Below are 21,270 nucleotides of genomic sequence, written 5' to 3'. Positions count from 1 at the left end.
AACAGATCAAGAGGAGACAAATACCTTACTAAATGTCACCCAATGACAATCCTTATCATTACAAGAAGTGCCACATTATTATCTTTGTGCCTGGCTATACTCAGCACTTGTGAAATACACACATCAACTCTAAAATTAAGCACACACCAGTAGAACACTAACCAGTCCCATTCTTTGTGTCTAGTGAGGACCACACAAGAAGGCAAGAGGGCACTTCCTGATGCTAGCAATAGTTTCCTATCTCTTTACTTGTCCAGAGCATACACAGAAGGGCTCTGGCAAAAACTCTACTGTCTGACTTCTGGCACCTGATTCCAAGGGCAGTCAAAGCCCTGGAGGGTCCAAGCACTGGCTTCAGTAGCTTTCTGCCTCCCCAGTCTCCTTTCCCAATTAGGGTATCTGCAGATTATACTCTCAGGTTACGTAAAAATAACATCAGGAGCACAACAGATTACAACGGAATCAGAAGTTCTAACTTGGGTGACATGAATATATCTCAGAAATCAAAGAACATCCTGAAAGTATACACAGAATTGTATGTAAGTGCATTAATGTATGTTGTCTTCCTGTAGAAAGCTTTCATTAGATTCTAAAAGGGGTCCATAACCCAAAAAAGGTATAAAACCCATGTCCTGCAACCACCAGGCAGTTTTAATCCTGTGATCTGTGACTTTCATTCATTTACTTGTTCAACAAATAGTGATTATTTATGTGCCAGGCCGAGGCTAGATACAGCAGAGAAGAAAGCGGACAACAGCCCTGCCCTCATGGAGCTGGCCTGGGGTTGTCACTTGTTTTAACACTTCCCCTTGTGCTCGCCCAGTACCAGTACCTAAATCAAAGCTCCTAGAGCTGAAGAGGCTATTTTAAGGGCTACAACCTTCCTTGTCCGTGTGCTCTGAGTAGCAGACAAGTAGTCTCATACACTCTCTCCTACTACCAAAGCTACTTACTGGTTTTTAATACTGAAGACTTGTTCTGTTCCTTGAAATTCCCATTATCTTTCAGGGCAGCAACTGGTTAGTGTTCTACCGGAGCAACTACAGGGCAGCAACTTGATTTTTAAGAGGGCTGCTTACCAGTTAACACTTCTTATGAAAACAGGGATTTTATTTTAAGATGGGCCAGGGGTTAAAGGTATCAAAGGCCAGTATGCTGTGATGCAAGAGAATGTGGGCTATGGGAAGGAAGAAGTAAAATTTATCTCCATTTGCAGATGACAGGATCCTATATATAGAAAATTCCAAAGATTCCACAAGAAAGCTATTAGAGCTAATAAAATTCAGCAAAATTACAGGGTACAGATCAACACACATGTACCAGTTGTGTTTCTATAAACCAGTAACGAACAATTCCATTTAGGGGCACCTGGCTGGCTTAGTTGGTGGAACATGTGACTCTTATTGATCCTGGGGCTGTGGGTTTGGGCCCCATGCTGGATGTAGAGATTACTTATTTAAAAAAAAAAAAAAAAAAAAAAAAAAATCTTAAGCAACAAAAATACAGGGGCACCTGGGTGGCTCAGTAGGTTAAGCATCTGGATTTGGCTCAGGGGCCTGGGACTGAGTCCTTTATCATATTTCCTGGCTCAGCAGAGATCCTGCTTTTCCCTCTGCCGGCCGTTCCCCCTGCTTGTGCTCTTGCTTGCTTGCTGACAAATAAAATATTAAAAACAAAAAACAATCCCAAAACACGATTCCATTTACAGTGGCATCTAAAAGAATAAAATAACTGGGAATAAATTAATAGTGTGTTTTACCAGAGGAAAACATGGAACACTACAAAATGTTGCTGAAAAATATTAAAGATTGAAGTAAATGGCAAGACATCTTGTGTTCACAGATAGGAAACCTTAGTATTATCAAGATGTCAACACTAATCAGAGATCTATAAATTCAACACAATCTCTATCAAAATTCTATCTGTTTTTGCAGAACTGGAAAAGCTGATCGTCAAATACACATGGAATTCCAAGACACCCTGAACAGCTAAAACAATCTTGCAAAAGAAGAACAAAGTGTAAGACTCATACTTCTCACTTCACAACTACTACGCAAAGCTGTAGTAAACAAACAGTGTGGTATTGGCATACAGACACACATATAGACTAATGGAATAGAGAATTCAGAAGTAAACACATATATTTATGACCAAATGATCTTTTAAAAAGATTTATGGGAGAGACAGGGCGCAAGCATGTGAGTGTTATGTGGGGGGAGGGGAGGGGCTCAGGGAGAGAGAATCTTCAAGCTGACTCCCACTGAGCACGGAGACTGCCATGGGGATCATCCATGAGATTACAACCTGAGCCAAAACCAAGAGTCAGAAGTTCAACCAACTGAGCCACCCAGGCGCCCATATGACCAAATGATTTTTGACAACAGTGCCAAGTTCATTCAAACGAGGAAAGAATAATTTCTTCAACAAGTGGTGCTGGTACAACTGGATTTCCACATGCAGAAGGAAGTATTTGGACTGCTACATTAAACCATATATAAAAACTAACTCACAGTGAAGAAACAAATTACATAAGAGCCACACCCATAAAAGTCTTAGAAAAAAACAATGGGGTAAATCTTTGTGACCTTGAATTTGGTAAGACATTCTTAGATATGATATCAAAAGCATAAGCAGCAAAAGAAAAATTAGGTAAGTTGGATTTCATCAAAATAAGAACACCCATCAGGGCGCCTGGATGGCTCAGTCGGTTAAGTGTCTGCCTTCGCCTCAGGTCATGATCTCAGAGTCCTGGGATTGAGTCCTGCATTGGGCTCTCTGCTCAAGGGTAGCTTCCCTCTTTCCCTTTCCTTCTCCTCCCTGTTCATGTGCATGTTCTCTCTCTCTCAAATAAATAAAATCTTAGGGAAAAAATGTGCATCAAAGCACACTACCAAGAAAATGAAAGGAAAACCTATAGAAGGGAAAAAAATTTAGAAATCATGTATCTAATAAGAGCTTAATATCCAGAATATATAAAGAACTTTTCGTAAAACAACAAAAAACAATCCAATTAAAACATGGCAAAGGGGGCGCCTGGGTGGCTCAGTCATTGGTGTCTGCCTTCGGCTCAGGTCATGATCCCTGGATGCTGGGATCAGCAGGAAGCCTGCTTCTCCCTCTTCCATTCCCCCTGCTTGTGTTCCCTCTCTTGCTGTGTCTCTCTCTTGTTAAATAAATAAAATTTTTCTTTTAAAGATTTTATTTATTTGATGGAGAGAGATCACAAGTAGGCAAAGAGGCAGGTGGGGTGGGTGGGGAGCAGACTCACTGCTGAGCAAAGAGCCCAATACAGGGCTCGATCCCAGGACCCTGAGATCATGACCTGAGCCTAAGGCAGAGGCTTAACCCACTGAGCCATCCAGGCGCCCCAAATAAATAAAATTAAAAAAAAAAAACAAAAAAAAACAAAAAAAAAAACCAGGGCGCCTGGGTGGCTCAGTTGGTTGGACAACTGCCTTTGGCTCGGGTCGTGATCCTGGAGTTCCAGGATTGAGTCCTGCATCAGGCTCCCTGCTCGGCGGGAGTCTGCTTCTCCCTCTGACCTTTTCCCCTCTCATGCTCTCTCTCTGTCTCTCTGTCAAATAAATAAATAAAATCTTAAAAAAAAAAAAAACAACTAAAATCTTTAAAACAAAAACAGAAACAAACAAAACATGGGCAAAGGACTTGAGTATCTTCCCAAAGAAGATATAAAAAATGGCCAAGAAGCGTATGAAAAGATGTTTGATATCATTAGTAACTACAGAAATGCAAGTCAAAATTTTAAAAATGGAAAAACAGTAAGTGTTGGTGAGGACATGGAGAACTAGAACCCTTGTGCACTGCTATAAAATGGTGCAGCTACTGTGGAAAACTATGGTGGGTCCTCAAAAAGTTCAGTATGGTTACCATATGACCCAGCAACTCCTCACTTAGGTATATACCCCAAAGAACTGAGCACAGGTATTCAAACAAAATATGTACATGAATGTTCATAACACTATTCTCAACAGCTAAAAGGTGAAAATAACTTGGAGGTCACCTAAAGAATATATAAACAAAATGTGATGTATTGATACAATGGAATATTATTTGGCCATAAAAGGAATGAAGATACAGGCTACCACATGGATGAACCTTAAAATACTAAGTGAAATAAGCCAGTCCCTTGGGGCGCCTGGGTGGCTCAGTGGGTTAAGCCTCTGCCTTCGGCTCAGGTCATGATCTCAGGGTCCTGGGATCGAGCCCCACATCAGGCTCTCTGCTTGGCAGGGAGCCTGCTTTCCCCCTCTCTCTGCCTGCCTCTCTGCCTACTAGTGATCCCTCTCTGTCAAATAAATAAATAAAATCTTAAAAAAAAAAAGTAAGGGAAATAAGCCAGTTCCAAAGGACAAATACTATAGGATTCCATTTATATGAGGTATCTAGAATAGGCAAATTCATATATACGGAAAGGTTAGAGCTTACCAGACCCTCAAGAGATGAGGAATGGGGACTTATTATTTAACGGTTACAGAGTTTCTGTTTGGGGTGATGAAAAGTAGACAGTGGTGACAGCTGCACCCTTATGAATGTAACTAATGCCACTGAATTGTACACTTAAAAATAAATTCCATTATGTATATTTTACAATTAAAAAAAAGAATGTAACTGGGACGCCTGGGTGGCTCAGTTGGTTGGACGACTAACTTCGGCTCAGGTCATGATCCCGGAGTCCTGGGATCGAGTCCCGCATCGGGCTCCCAGCTCCACGGGGAGTCTGCTTCTGCCTCTGACCTTCTCCTCGCTCATGCTCTCTCTCACTGTCTCTCTCTCTCAAATAAATAAATAAAATCTTTAAAAAAAAAAATAAAAAAAAGAATGTAACATGCCAAGACCAGTGAATTGTATGGTTTAAATGAGTAAATTGTGTAATATATAAATTATATCTCAAAAAAGCTGCTTAAAAATAAGACTGTGGGCTAAGTCCTAGCTCTGCCACATGTCACCTGTGAGACTATCAACAAATTTACACAAACCTTAAGTTCTAAGGGGGTAAAAAGGGACTGGTGCCACCTATCCCATAAAACAGCCATAAAGACTAACTAAAACACTCTGGGAAGCCCCTACCTGATGGTTCTTCTTACTCAACAGCTACTATCACATACAGAAAACTAAGGTCAGCATAATGACCAGGCTCAGACAGGCCTTGCCTGAACCATGCCAGGGCCTCGATTTCATGATATTCTCACCTAATTATACATTAAGGAAGCAGAACAAAAGTCTTTTAGAGATTATCCTCTCTAGTTCACAACCCAATGAGAACATGGTATGTTAGAAGAAAAAAAAGTTATTAAAAATACAAGAAATTTCTAAAATTCTAAAGAACTTTCTAAAGATTCCTAGCTTTTTTTTTTTTTTTTAAGATTTTATTTATTTATTTGAGAGACAGAGATCACAAGTAGGCAGAGAGGCAGGCAGAGAGAGAGGGGAGGAAGCAGGCTCCCTGCTAAGCAGAGAGCCCGATACGGGGCTCGATCCCAGGACCCTGGCATCATGACCTGAGCCAAAGGCAGAGGCTTTAAACCACTGAGCCACCCAGGTGCCCCTAAAGATTCCTACTTTTTTTTTTTTTTAAGATTCCTACTTTTGATAAAGCATTGTGACTAAGGAAAAAAGACACTTTTGGTACACAAGTAGAGTAAATCAAATTCATAAAACTAGGTATTTTTTAAAAAGATTTTATTTATTTGATAGAGATCATAAGTAGGCAGAGACAGGCAGAGAGTGAAGGGGGGAGGAAAGAAGACTCCCTGCTGAGCAGAGAGCCCGATGTGGGGCTTGATCCCAGGACGCTGAGATCAGGACCTGAGCCGAAGGCAGAGGCTTAACCCAATGAGCCACCCAGGCGCTCCAAAACTAGATATTGTTAAGCAAAATCAACAAACATCAATGACAGAAGGGTGGAGAAGGACCCCACCAGTCCTGATGAAAAGCTGAGATTCTTACTTAACAGATGAGTATGAGCTTGTAGGCATCTCTAACAAACCTTGGTGAGAAGAGGGATTATTGCTGGACTGTGACAGGAGGTAAGACAGAGTGGCCTTGTTATGTTAGGAGGGTCTGACCCTGTATAGATCTCCAGAGCTGAGTCAGATGTTTGATGATGAACACATACAGACCTGACATCATCACTGTGGATATATATACGCTACAGGTGACAAAACCAGAGGAACTCACAGATGATCCCTTTCAGGCTGAAAAATATAGCTAGTACTACTGAAACCTCGTTTTGTTTTGCACACAACTTGATCTCAGCTGGTAGAACAATCAATGAAGAAACTGCTAATGTGAATTTAATTCTAACCAATGAAGCAAAACCAACTGGTTGAAGTAGAAACCTGAGAACTCCAGGCCAGTCAGTGAAGGAAGTGGTGCCATGGGCCTTAGAAAGATTCAGAAGATCCGGAAACCAGATGTAATCCAGCGACTAGGGGTTTCAAAATGGGGAGAAGACAATCAAGAAGAAATATGAACACAATCACAGATGACCCCAACGGGAGTCAATACCAAGTATCTTGCGAATGCTGGTGAACTCACACAAAGAACTCTTGAGCATCATAAAAAAAGAACAAGCACCAAAGATGAAAGGATGTCCTTATACTGATAAGACAGATACCTAAGTGTAGACCAAACACACCTGCAAGCAGGAGTGAGTCCAACTCTGGTCACCTGGCACAGAACATTACAACACAGGACACTAGAAGACCTACAAAGGGTCAAGTTTCTTGGTTTTGTTAAAACAGACAATGACGGATTCTATAAAATGTAAAAGGCGAGCATGAAATCAAACCTGGACAAAATTCTGAATATAATTAGCAAACAGATGGTATCTAGAAGGCAGTACGGGCTCAACCAAGAACAAGTCATGCCAAACAAACCTCATTATCTTTTTTTAGATATGCAATGTAGATCAGGAAGGGCTGCAGAGGAGGACTTTAGTACAAAGATCTGGATCGTGCTTTTATGAAATCTGCAGTTAACAACATGAAACTAAGGGGGGTGATTAATATGCCAGATGACATAATAACGATTTTAAAAGATTTGGATAACTGTACAGATGGTGTATGACAGAAAAAGAAACGCAACCTCCTCCCAAACCTGAAGAGGGATAACCGTAGGGTCACATACGAGAGTCCAAACACTGGGCTAAGCAAATACAGGAAATGGACTCGTAGTTGTTTCTCCCTGGTGGAGAGCTAAAAGGAACCACACATGAGACTATATTCCAGAACTTGCACAAGGACAGAGACCTTTGTTTCTTTCACTACTGAACTCGAATCTCCTTAACAATGTCTGCCACAGCGGTGCCTGGGTGGCTCAGTGGGTTAAGCCTCTGCCTTCTGCTCATGCTCAGGTCATGATCTCAGGTTCCTGGGATCCCCACATCCGGCTCTCTGCTCAGCAGGGAGTCTGCTCCCCCCCCCAACTCTCTGTCAAATAAATAAATAAATAAATAATCTTTAGAAAACAAAAACAAGGGGTGCCTGGGTGGCTTAGTGGGTTAAAGCCTCTGCCTTCGGCTCAAGTCATGATCCCAGAGTCCTGGGATAGAGCCCCACATCGGGCTCTCTGCTCAGCAGGGAGCCTGCTTCCTCCCCACCTCTGCCTGCCTCTCTGCCTACTTGTGATCTCTGTCAAATAAATAAATAAAATCTTTTTAAAAAATAAAAACAAAAACAAAAAACAATGCCTGCCACATTGTAAGTACTCAGTAAACCTTTGCTGAAGAAGTGTTTTTGGAGGTGCCCAAGCTGAGACCAGAGGGCCAATGGATTTAGATGCTGCAGAAAGCTAAAAGCATTAGGAAGCTGGGTGGACTGAATGATCCATTACTGCAACATGCCTTTCTTCCTCATCCTGAGTCACCTGAAGTTTCACTTGCAAGCCAAGAAAATGTTATTCTTCCCCCACAGAATCTGTTCCACAGACTCTGATTCCCACAGATCCCTACTGTCACCAACTTTTTTTTTTAAACTAAGTAGGCTCCATGCCCAGCATAGAGCCTAATGTGGGGCTCAAACTCACGACCCTAAGGTTCAAGACCTGAACTGAGATCAAGAGTTGGATGCTTAACTGACTGAGCCAGGCACCTCTCACCAACTGTTTTCTTAAGCCATACCACAGGGGAAAGTTCCACCAAGGTTCCACTTAGATGCTTAGATACAGGGGCGCCTGGGTGGCTCCATAGGTTAAGCAGCTCGGGTCATCATCCCAGGGTTTAGGGATAGAGGCCCACACTGGGCTCCTGGCTCAGCAGGGAGCCTGCCCCTCCCTCTGCCTGTCCTTCCTTCTGCTTGTGCTTGCTCTCCCCCCCAACGGCCATGTCAAATAAATAAATAAAATCTTTAAAAAAAAAATGCTTGGTTACAAATTTTCATACAGCAGGGCGCCTGGGTGGCTCAGTGGGTTAAAGCCTCTGCCTTCAGCTCAGGTCATGATCCCAGGATCCTGGGTTCGAGCCCCGCATCGGGCTCTCTGCTTGGCAGGGAGCCCGCTTCCTCCTCTCTCTCTGTCTGCCTCTCTGCCTGCTTGTGATCTCTGTCTGTCAAATAAATAAATAAAATCTTAAAAAAAATTTTTTTTTTCATACAGCAATTAATCATACAGGTGTGCAGCCCCAAAGTTAAGGACAATGCTAAGAAAGTTCTTCCCATTCTTTTCTAGTCAGGAAAGTGTACTGGAATACAAGTGTGTGAGAATGATAATGATAGGGAGGGAGATTCAAGGATTTGCTTTCAATTATTTAAAAAGCAGTAAAAAGGTAAGTAGTTTGCAAACTTCTGAACTGCCATCAGTTGTGAGAAATTGGCTATTTTATGCTTTGGTGAAGGCAACATAAGAAAACTGTTCATCTCCTCAACCTAGCCCTTTGATGATATGTCAACAGCTCCCTTCCTCTCCTTTGTGCTGCTTTTGCCCAACATACTGCACACCTGCACCAACCTGCAGCTACTTGGAGGTATTAAGTCTTGTTCACGTAAGCTCTTTCCTCTGCCAGGAATGTCTCTCTGCACTTCACCCAACTAACTTCTATTCATCCTTCAAAACTAAGTTCAAGGGTCACCTACTCCAGGAAGACTTCTCAGACAAATACCCACACTTCCATCTTCTACTCCCCCATTACTCACTCTCCCTCCTACTCTGTGTTATTAGAGCACTTACCACACCACTGGTTTCTGTCTCTAGTCTCACTAGGCGGTAAGAACCTTGGTGGTAGGACCCTACAAGACGTCCCTCACAGGTTAACTGCATGAATGATTAATGAACAAACTCACTTCAACTTTCAGAACAAGGATGCCTTTAGACTCTAAAGAATTTAAGTAACTTGCCCAAGATCACACCAGAGAAAGCCAGGACCTGAATGCAGGTCCGTAATCATTCCCTGACCATCTTGCTTTTCTGCATCCCAGATACTAAGTATTCCTTTTCAAATTAAATCCCAAGGATCAACTCACTTCTTGAAAAGAGGTAAGCAAGAGAGATAAACACAGACCTGTTTTAAAATCTCTCTTTATGGGCACCTGAGTGGCTCAGTCAGTTGGGCATCTGCCTCTGGCTCAGGTCATGATCCCGGATCGAGCCCTTCATCAGGCTCCCTGCTCAGCAGGAAGTCGGCTTTTCCATCTGCCCCTCACCCCGCTCTCATGTGCGCATGTGCACTCTCTCCCCCAAATAAATAAAATCTTTAAAAATAAATAAAAGAAAATCTCTCTTTACTTGTAGGAATGTTCTTTTGAAAGTGAAGTTTTACGAAAAAAGTGTGAAATAATTCATGAAATAAAGTTCACCTAAGCCCTCATCATTCTCACTAACACCATCAAGGGAAATAAGGAAGCTTCAATTACTGGCACATTTTGTCCTACTTATTTCACCTTTCTTATTTTAATTTTAATACTTTTCCTGGTAACCTAATTGCAAAAGTCTCAAGAGAGTTGTTTTTAACAAGATCAGACAAAGTTCTACAGAGATCAGCATTAAGTTCTAGAAGATAATATAACTCACAGAACTATTTACTTATGCTATAGCCAAAGTCTCATTTAAATATACAGAATGAGAGGGGTGCCTGGGTGGCTCAGCGGGTTAAAGCCTCTGCCTTTGGCTCAGGTCATGATCTCAGGGTCCTGGGATCGAGTCCTGCATCGGGCTCTCTGCTCAGCAGGGAGCCTGCTTCCTCCTCTCTCTGCCTGCCTCTCTGCCTACTTGTGATCTCTGTCTGTCAAATAAATAAATAAAAATCTTTAAAAAAATAAAAAAATTTAAATATACAGAATGAGAAATACCATTAAATGGAATTTGGCAAAAGTTTATTTCTCAGGTCCCCCTTACACTCTTCGTGAAACACCAAAGCAAGTCTTTAGTGAGACTTACACAGCTGGGGTATCGTCACGAGGAGACTCAAATATGGAGACCTCTTTCTGGAGTCTGAGAAATGAGGAGAGCTGCCTAATGGCCAAATATGTGGGTTATCTTAAAATATACATCATTAACCAGGCTCTTAATCCTCATCTAGTCTAAGGCACCTACCCACATATCTGCTCACCAAACTCTGAATGATCTCCTTTATGGGCACCTGGGTGGCTTCATTCAGTTAAGCAGCCAACTCTTTTTTTTTTTTTTAAGATTTTATTTATTTATTTGATAGACAGAGATCACAAGTAGGCAAAGAGGCAGGCAGAGAGAGAGGAGGAAGCAGGCTCCCTGCTGAGCAGAGAGCCTGATGCGGGGCTCGATCCCAGGACGCTGGGATCATGACCTGAGCCGAAGGCAGAGGCCCTAACCCACTGAGCCACCCAGGCGCCCCAAGCAGCCAACTCTTGATTCCAGCTCAGGTCATGATCTGAGAGATCTGAGATCTCCTGGGATAGAGCCCCATGTTGGGATTCCCTGCTGAGTGGGCAGTCTGTTCAATGACTCTCCCTCTGCGTCACCCTGTCCTGCTCCAGCTTGTGCACATGTGTGCGCTCTCTCAAATACATAGATCTTTAAAAAAAGGAAAAAATAAATGAACAATCCCCTTTATAGTACCTGGTCTCCCACTCTACAACTCCCCTGCCCCCGTGCACACTCTGAGCAACGCAAAGGAGATACAGGTTTTGTTTGTTTTTTTAAAGATTTTATTTATTTGACAGAGAGAAAGCCAGAGAGGAAACACAAGCAGGGGGAGTGGGAGAGGGAGAAGCAGGCTTCCTGTAGGACAGGGAGCCCAATGCAGGGCTCGATTCCAGAACCCTGGGATTATGACCTGAGCTGAAGACAGACACTTAATGACTGAGCCACCCAGGCGCCCTGAGATACACTTTCTGAAATGCACGCACATCTTAGAGCTGGAGGTCAACAGGCAGGTGGCCTAGAGTGAGGCTTTAAACCCTAGCTCAAGTAAGAGCCCAATTCCTGACTTCCTCTATGAAACCTGGAATTCTGTCTGGGTGCCTCGACCCCCATGTGTCTAACACATGTGAGTCACAACAACTCTCTGAGTCCTAGCTCTGTATCCCTACGATGAGACAATAGATATGAAAGATTTTTAGAGCCCAGAACACCCCATGTAATTTTAGGGTGCTGATATATGAACTAGGCTAAAGGTGTATACACATGCAGGGGCAGGTCTGTGTGGGGATGAGAAAGCTGGAAGGCCTACTCAGCCAGGATTCAGCATGGTTTCTTTCCTGTTCCTCCACTGGGAAGCACTGAAAGCATGTGGATCCTCCCTAGACGTGGTTCCCTGCCACAAGCCTCAGCAGCTCACTCCTTCTTTACAGCCAATGTGAAAGGGAGAAGTAATGAGACTCTGAAACAAACCTTCAGGTGTAGTTCGCTTGGACCTTACTCTTCATCCAGAGAATATGGAGGATAACCAATGGAAAAAACACACAAAATCAATGCTAGCTTTTATCTGTGGACAGCCTGCTCCGCGGGTTAAGTTCTGCTTTTTTTTCTTTTTTAAGATTTTATTTATTTATTTGACAGACCGAGATCACAAGCAGGCAGAGAGGCAGGCAGAGGGGGAGAGGGAAGCAGGCTCCCCGCTGAGCAGAGAGCCCAATGCAGGGCTCGACAGGACCCTGAGATCATGACCTGAGCCGAAGCTTTAACCCACTGAGCCACCCAGGCGCCCCTAAGTTCTGCTTTTTTGAGGCAACAGACTCCATTATTTCATCCTTCCATCATGTATCTAAGCTGTCTCCCAACCCTGCCCTACTTTGACCTTGGGGTGAACAGAGAGAGAACAATCCCTAGCTTAATCTCAGCTTCTCCAACATATATGCAATTTGATAATACCAACAAAGAGTATTCAACTGTAATTTTATAATGATACTTATTTACCTAGTAGTCTGCAGCTCACAAAGCATTTTCACAACTTATCAACAAGTGAAAGAGCTAGGATTTACGGCATCAAATTCCATGTTTTGACACGTCAGTATTTAGGGCCCATCTCACTGCACATATTTTATACCTTACAAAAAATAATACGAAAAATATACCGGACTATTCTAAAAATATGAAAATTAAAAAAAAAAAAATCTTTTTTTCCCCTTAAGTAGGCTCCACACCCAGCATGAAGCCTGACATGGGCCTGAGATTGAGACCCAAGCTGAGATCAAGAGTTGGACACTTGGGGTGCCTGGGTAGCTCAGTTGGTTGGGCAACTGCCTTCGGCTCATGTCATGATCCCAGAGTCCCAAGATTGAGTCCCACATCAGGCTCCCAGCTCCATGGGGAGTCAGTCTGCTTCTCTCTCTGACCTCCCCTTCTCATGTTCTCTCTCTCAAATTAATAAAGAAAATCTTTAAAAAAAAAAAAAGAAAGAAAGAAAAAAAGAAAAAGAAAAAAAAAGAGTTGGACACTTAACCGAGCTATCCAGGCACCCAAAAAATCTAGTTTTCAAATCCTCTGTTCTTCCTCTGGGGTTTGTGCTCATTTATGGCCGTCACTCTAGGTTTATCAGATGTCTCATCAAACTTCTACTTTCTGTGATAAGTTTTATGCCCTCAACAGGCTTATCAACATTGGTCTTCAGGACTTCTTGGTTCAGAAAGCCACAGTTATATGTTAAGTTTTGCAAGAATCTCAAATAAATAAATAAATAAATAAATAAATAAATCTAGTAAGTAAGGTCTGAGATGTTTTTATTTATTTATTATTGGTTAAGATTTTATTTATTTATTTATTTATTAGACATTTTGGTGGCAGTGTTGCTTTTTCTTTTTCTTTTTCTTTTTTTTTTAAGATTTCATTTATTTATTTGACAGACAGAGATCACAAATAGGCAGAGAGGCAGGCAGAGAGAGGAGGAAGCAGGCTCCCTGCTAAGCAGAGAGCCTGATGCAGGGCTCGATCCCAGAACCCTGGGATCATGACCTGAGCCGAAGGCAGAGGCTTTAACCCACTGAGCCACCCAGGTGCCCCAAAGATTTTATTTATTTATTTGACAGAGAGAGACACAATGAGAGAAGGAACATAAGCAGGGGGAGTGGGAGAGAGAGAGAAGCAGGTTTCCTGGTGAGCAGGAAGCCGGATGTAGGGCTCAATCCCAGGACCCTGGGACCATGACCTGAGCCAAAGGCAGGTGCTTAACGACTGAGCCATCCAAGTGCCCCTGAGATACTTTTAATTAAATATTTACTTATTTATTTGAGACAGAGCGAGTGTGTGGGTACAAGCAGGGGGAGAGGGAGCAGCAGACTCCCCACTGAGCAGGGAGCCCAACATGGGGCTTAATCCCAGGATCCTGGAATCGTGACCTGAGCAGAAAGCAGACACGTAACTAAGCCACCCAGGCACCCTGGTCTGAGATATTTTATGAGACTGACGCGCTGCCTACTGCGCTAAGGAGGCACCTGGTCTGAGATATTTTAAACTTTATCTTCTGCCTAGCTGAAGAGGAATTCTAAGACATTTACTCATATTTCTCCTCGATTAATCACGATGTTAGAAATATGGAACTGTACAAGTGGCTATATGTCCACCTGTATGCTGATTTCATCTCTATGTCATGGGTCTCTATTAACCATCATCTATTCTTACTGGGAAGAAAACCAACTACTACAAGAGACTACACCTTGGGAGAAACAAGGAATAGGAAAGGACAAAAGAGTCATGTGGGACATTCATAGATCTTCCAAAATCACCTTACTCCCCTGAATAGAACTTTAAATGAGCAGTCATTACTTTGCAGAAACAAAATTTTAAAAATGAAAACCGAATGTTAAAGGACCCAAAAACCCACCCTGTAAAATTTACCTCTAATGCCAATGCAGTCTTGTCATAAGCACAGGGTACTCTTTTTTGGATGGCTTTTGCAAAGACAGGTCCATTCTGTGTGGATGGCAAAGGGTTGATCGCTGCCCCAGGAGTACTGGAAACTGCAGGTAGAGGAGTTGTGGTCTGAGGTTGAGCATAGGCATGAGCAGGTTCTGGGATCCCGTAACTATTGGAATTCCTATTCCCATGCTTTCCATGTGGTGAGGATCTCACAAGCTTTTCAACATAAGGAACAGGAATCATCCCAATCCGGCCATCCTTGTTCCGGGCGCTCCACCACTGTTCTTCCGGCTTCTCTATTATCACCAGGATCTCACCCTTTTTAAAGGGCAGGTCTTCAGCATCGTTCCCAGGAAAATCATAGAGAGTCCGTACATATTCCAGATTTTCTTCTGCTGTAGGCAGGTTGGGTGCTGATACAGATCCCATTGGAGGGCTTGGGTACCTTCAGAGAGAAAGAAAATGAACTCTAATAGAAAAATCAATACCAGTGTTTGTTGAAGTTTTATGTAAACCATTCTTCTCTATGATGAATTATTTCCCTCGCTATATTCTCAGTAGTTAAGAAGGTTCTGACACTTTCATGCTCTGCAATTTGTACTGTCTCTGAACAGACCTTGTTAAATCACATGTCAAGTGCACACACATACACACACACCATCTCTGTTTCACACTAACTTTTTGTTTACACAGAGATACAAGTGGTCTGAATTTATTTTAAAAATCCTGAATAAGTTCAGTAGCTGCCTTCCTTAGGACCCCGTCATAGGATCTTACTTAGGACCCTGCCAGACATTTTTCCTCCTGGTTGTAATCTGTGACATGCTTCCTGCACACTTCCCTAGGCATCCAAAGAGAAAATGACAAGGGCTTCAGTTTCTGTGTCCCTCAAAATACAAAAACTAGAAAAGGGTTTATACGCCATATTGCATTTTATGCATAGATCATCATCTGAGCATCGAAATTAAAACACAGGGAACTTTTCACAGCAGAACTCATCAAAGTTCTCATCAAAGCGTCAGTCCATAGACAACCACCACACCCTTCTGCGGTGCTCAGGAGATCAGCATGTATTTGCCAAGTAAGCTGCAGAATGCCCTCCCAGGGTCCGTTATAAAAGTGCAGCCCCTGTTCTCCAGTACACCCTGTCTGTAATGCCTCTTCTTCAAAAGAAGTATAAAAGTCTCTATTCACCTAAGAAATGTTCTGAGAAGTTGCAAATACATGAACTTTTGGAAAAAAAAATTCTTTACCATTTGGTCCCTCCCACCATTTAACTTTTCTAAAGCAAATAATCTACACCAGAGTTATAAACCCTGGGCTTCATCCAAAGAGTCTGCACCTCTGAAGTGACTACACCTGCAAAACCATCACCAGAGCCCAGTTCTAGAGTAGCCTTGAGGGAGAGTAAGCCAGGATAGGAAATACCTATTTAACCACTGACTATGCTTTCCAATTTATCTTTTTTTTTTTTTAAAGATTTATTTATTTATTTAACAGAGAGAGAGAGAGAGAGAGAGAGACAGAGATCAATCACAAGTAGGCAGAGAGGTAGAGTGGTGGGAGAAGCAGGCTCCCCGTAGAGCAGAGAGCCCAATGCAGGGCTCAATCCCAGGACCCTGAGATCACGACCTGAGCCGAAGGCAGAGGCTTAACCCACTGAGCCACTCAGGCGCCCCAGTTTTATCTTTTTTAAAAAGATTATTTTAAAAAAATCATTTATTTATCTACTTATTTGAGAGAGAGAGAGCCCGCAAGCAGGTAGAGGGGCAGAAGGATTACGAGAATCCTCAAGCAGTCTTCCTGCTGAGAGGGGAACACAACACAAGCCTTAATCCCAGGACCCTGAGATCATGACCTGAGCCGAAATCTAGAGTAGGCTGTTTAACAAACTAAGCCACCCAGGCTTAGTCTATTATTGTCTATTAGCTCATGTCCAGTCTTTCCTTCCCTCCAATTAATGATCTAAAAAGTTACTTCATATAACAACATGATCTCTTATGTTTAAATATTTTAATTAATTTTTTTTCTTTATAAAACAAGCTACCATGTTACAACATTCAGCAGAAAAGGAAAGACAAGGGATGCCTGGCTGGCTCAGTTGGTAGAGCCTGCAACTCAATCTCCTGGTTCTGAGTTTAAGCCCTGTATTGGGTATAGAGTTTACTTAAACAAATAAAATAAAATCTTGGGGCGCCTGGGTGGCTCAGCGGGTTAAAGCCTCTGCCTTCCGCTCCAGTCGTGATCACAGGGTCCTGGGATTGAGCCCCACATCGGGCTCTCTGCTCAGCGGCGAGCCTGCTTCCCCCCTCTCACTCTGCCTGCCTCTTTGCTTACTTGTGATCTCTGTCAAATAAATAAATAAAATCTTAAAAACAACCCCCTTGCAACAAAAGGGAAAAAAAATCCTACAGCTCTTGCCCCATCATAGCTACCTTTTCACCCCTCCCAATGGCCAAAATTAAGATTTATTTATTTGAGAGAAAATGCTCCCACTCAGGGAGAGGGGCAGAGAGAGAGAACATCTAAGCAGACTCCCACTGAGCATGGAGCCCAAAGCCAGGCTGAATCTCATGACCCTTGGGATGAGGATCTGAGTTGAACCAAGATTTGGACGCTTAACAGACTGAGCCACGCAGGCACCCAAACTTTATGGCTTTCTTAAAAGAGTGTTATGTATGCCCATGCCGGTTTTTCTGCCAAATACCACACCACAGGTATTTCCTTTTATCACTGGTCTACGTGATCATTTATTTACCTCTGTCAGGATGACATACCAGTCTGTGAGGCTGCAGGAATTAAGCATCCCTGTGTTTCTGGATATTTAGTTTTTCTTTCTCCCTATTTGATCATCAACATCACAAAGTCTTTTTAACATAGTTTTTTGATATTCAATTTTTTTAAGGGTGGGGGGGTGGGAGACAGAGAGGGAAAGAATCTTAAGCAGGCTCCACACCCAACACAGAGCCCAACCTGGGGCTCAATCTCAGGATTCTGAGATCACAGTGGAAGCGGAAACCAAGAGTCCGATGCCCAACCAAATGAACCATCTCAGTATTGGATTTTTTGTAAAGCCGAGATTTCCAGATTAAAGAACAGAGCCATTTTCATTGCCCTTGGTACACACTGCCACACTATTTTCCAAAAAGCCAGTCTTCATAATTTGGCAAAACTTAAATCTTTTAAATGTAAATGACTAGTTTAATATAGTATACTGACAACTGAATTAACAACAGTCTATGTATTATGCCATGGTGATTAGGAGCTTGATTTAAAACCTCCAGAATCTCAGGGGGGGGTCTGCTTCTCCCCCTCCTTCTGCTGCTCCCCCTGCTTGTGCTCACTCACATTCTCTCTGTGTCAAATAAATAAATAAATAAATAAAATCTTAAACAAACAAACTAACTCTGGTGCAGCTGGGCATTAAGTGTCTGCCTTTGGCTCAGGTCATGATCCCAGGGTCCTGGGATCAAGCCCCGCATCAGGCTCCCTGCTCCGCAGAGAGCCTGTTTCTCCCTCTCCCACTGCTTGTGTTTCCTCTCTGCCTACTTGTGATCTCTTTCAAATAAATAAATAAAATCTCCAGGAAAAAAAAAAAAGAGACAGCAGGAGTAGCAGGAGGAACAACAGTAATTAAGAGTTGACACTTACTACCTATACCAAGCACTGTTTGCAGTCTGTACAGATTTTATTTTTATTTTTTTAAAGATTTTATTTAGTTATTTGACAGACAGAGATCACAAGTAGGCAGAGAAGCAGGCAGAGAGAGGAAGGGAAGCAGGCTCCCTGCTGAGCAGAGAGCCCAATGTGGGGCTCAATCCCAGGACCCTGGGATCATGACCTGAGCCGAAGGCAGAGGTTTTAACCCACTGAGCCACCCAGGCGCCCCTCCGTACAGATTTTAAATTATTTCATCCTCTCAGCAATCCTGTGATTATCCCCATCTTACATATGAGGAAGCCAATGCAAACACAGGGTTATCAGATTTGCACTCAGGCAGTCTGGTTCTTGAGTACTCACTCATAACCAGTGAGCTAGTCAGCCTTAGGAATAAACCCTGCGTCTTTTTGGTGCATGGGAATTAACGTCAGATTGTGTGTGAAATGTGCACAATAGTTCCTGGTTGTTGCTGAGCACCGGGATCAGCTCCCCACTCCTACCCTCAAGGTACACCTTGCCTCTATTTCAAGGGCCATAGACAATCTGCAAGAAGTTTGGGTAATACTACATAAATCTCAGATACTTTACTAAAAGCACCATCAGTTCCATCTCAGACCCCAACCAAGGTATTTCATTGTTCGTATACTTAAAAAGTTAAAAGCAGTTAGGTTTTATGGTTTTTTAAGATTTTACTTATTTATTTGACAGAGAGAGATCAGAGAGAGGCAGGGAGAAAGAGAGGGGGAAGCAGGCTCCCCGCCAAGCAGAGAGCCCGATGCAGGGCTCAAACCCAGGACCCTGAGATCATGACCTGAGCTGAAGGCAGAGGTTTAACCCACTGAGCCACCCAGGTGCCCCCAAAGCTGTTAGTTCTACAACACAAACTAAGAGGACACTAGTACAGTTTCAGTGGGGATTAACAGTAATGAAATTCATCTACCCAGGTATCCACTAGAATTACTACATACTGAGAACTTGGGAGACAATGAATTAAAACCAAGTTCTTGTTCTTCAAAGACTGCCAATTTAGCATAATTAGAGAATGGAAGACAAACACACAGCAAAAAGAGTAACTAATGTGCCATAACAGAAGCTGACAGGGTCGAGGAGCACTCAAAGGAATGAGTTCTGTTAAGGAGCAGGAAAACAGGCACGGAGGCAACGCACTAGAAGCTGAAGACTAGCCCCCTTTGGAATTGAAAGATTTTGTTGAAGACAGGCTTACGTATTTGGGTTCTAAATCAGAACAAGACTAGCAGCCCGAAGGTTCAAAATGCTCCCTTTCCCAGGCTCCCCATAACTCACAGGGCACACTGCTCATTCCACAACAGGGCACAAACCAGGAACTTTGCTGGTAAGGCCCTCGAGGTTGACAAACTTTTTAAAAGATTGGTCTATGTTTGAGGTTTTGCGGACTACACATATGGCTTATGTTATATATTCATCTTTCTTTCAAATACAACCTTTCAAAAATATAAGAACCATTCTTAGCTTCAGTACACTATACAAAAACTTGAGTTTGGCCTAGGAGTCTGCAAACTATGGCCTGTAGGCCATTCAGCCTACTGTATACTTTTGTAAATAAAGTCTTATTATACCACAGCCAAACTCGCTCATTTACAGTATTGTCTACGCCTGCTTTTGTGCTCTAAGGGCATAATTGAGAAACTATGAGAGACTATATGGCCTAAAAGCTTAAAATATTTACTATCTGCCCCCTTATTGAAAGTTTGCTGATTCATTGTCTAGATTACTGGGTTAAAAGAGCAGAGCATGCTTTTCAACTTTCAATGCATCCCTGGTGAGGAGATGTATGCAAATCTGACAACTATGGAGGGATAGCTTATACTTTCTCCACCATTATACTGCTATAATGACCTTAAGGCTCATTTCCTGATTTAGTACATGCCAGATATCCCTATATTTCACATCAATCTCCCAGCCACACATCCCTGACATAAATTCCAAAGTCTTCCACCCGATATCCTTAAACTCCTGTATTCATCAAAATTCCCTGCAAATTACACATAAATTCCACTGTAGACATGAAACCATGATGATGCCAGGGCAGATTATCTTGCCCTTTCTACTAGGTCCCACAGCCCAAAGTAACATGTAACATAAAACTTTAACAATTCATTGTTTCTCATTTCGATTTGTTCAAGACTGTAAAAGAGCACCTGTAAACTCCTCTTTAAATTTTACATACAAAGAGGGGTGCCTGGGTGCCTCAGTCAGTTAAGCACCTGCCTTTGGCTCAGGTCATTATCCTGGAGTCCTGACACTGAGCCCCATGTCCGGCTCCCTGCTCAGCAAGGAGTCTGCTTCTCCCTCAGCCCCTCACCCTGCTTGTGCTCTCTCTCTCAAATAAATAAATAAAATATTTTAAAAAATAAATTTTACATACAAAGAGTTTTCTAAGCCCATTCAAACACTCTAAGACCCAGGCTTCTCCTTGTCTTATGCCTACAGTCCACAGTGTACTGAGTAGGAAGGCCCTGGATGACTAACTGGAAATTGGCTTTTCCTACCTAGTCAATGAACCTCCTCTCCTTTAGGTAAAAAGCACTCTCAGCTTCATGTATGAAGCACAGATAAAACACTGTCTTTAAACCTAAGCGTTAATATCTTCTAAGTCTAAAATTTCCCTCATGCAAAAGAAGGAATACAACCTCTGAGAAGAGAATTTCAAAGGCACTGGTAATCTAGTTTTTTAAAGGGGTCACATGGGGGTGCCTGGGTGGCTCAGTGGGTTAAAGCTTGTGCCTTCGGCTCAGGTCATGATCCCAGGGTCTTAGGATCGAGCCCCGCATCGGGCTCTCTGCTCAGCAGGGAGCCTGCTTCCCTTCCTCTCTCTCTGCCTGCCTCTCTGCCTAATTGTGATCTCTGTCAAATAAATCTTAAAATAAATAAATAAATAAATAAAGGGATCACATGGGTATTGGTGAATTGTCTTATTATGTACACATATATACATATTCTCTTGTATGTATGAAAGTATTTCACGGTAAAAAGTTGATAAACAAAATTCTTCTTAAAGACTTATTTATTGGGGTGCCTGGGTGGCTCAGTTAAGTGCAGACTCTTGATTTTGGCTCAGGGCATGATCTCCTGGCCCTGGAACTGAGCCCAGCATCAGGCTCCCTGCTCACTGGAGTCTGCTTGTCTCCCTCTCCCTCTGCTTGCTCTGTCTCACTCTCAAATAAATAAATCTTAAATATACATACATTAACATATATTTATATTATTCTTGTATATAATATAAATATATAAAATACTTTATATGATATGTAATATAAATAAATTTCATATTATAATATAAATATG

The 21,270-nt window shown here is 42.5% G+C and overlaps 1 protein-coding gene across 1 annotated transcript in view; it reads right to left on the bottom strand.

The window, feature by feature from the left end:
- Window positions 1-21,270, bottom strand: part of CRKL (CRK like proto-oncogene, adaptor protein) — a 42,544-nt gene that overhangs the window by 14,132 nt on the left and 7,142 nt on the right. The window contains exon 2 of the mRNA XM_046025585.1: window positions 14,263-14,728. Within this exon, the coding sequence (XP_045881541.1) occupies window positions 14,263-14,728 (466 nt within the window). The remainder of the gene's footprint in view (window positions 1-14,262; window positions 14,729-21,270) is intronic.

The sequence above is a fragment of the Meles meles genome, chromosome 12, assembly GCF_922984935.1.
Source record: "Meles meles chromosome 12, mMelMel3.1 paternal haplotype, whole genome shotgun sequence".
Lineage (NCBI taxonomy): Eukaryota > Metazoa > Chordata > Mammalia > Carnivora > Mustelidae > Meles > Meles meles.
The sequence above is the reverse complement of the archived record's forward strand: the minus strand, read 5'-3'. Positions and strand labels throughout refer to the sequence as shown.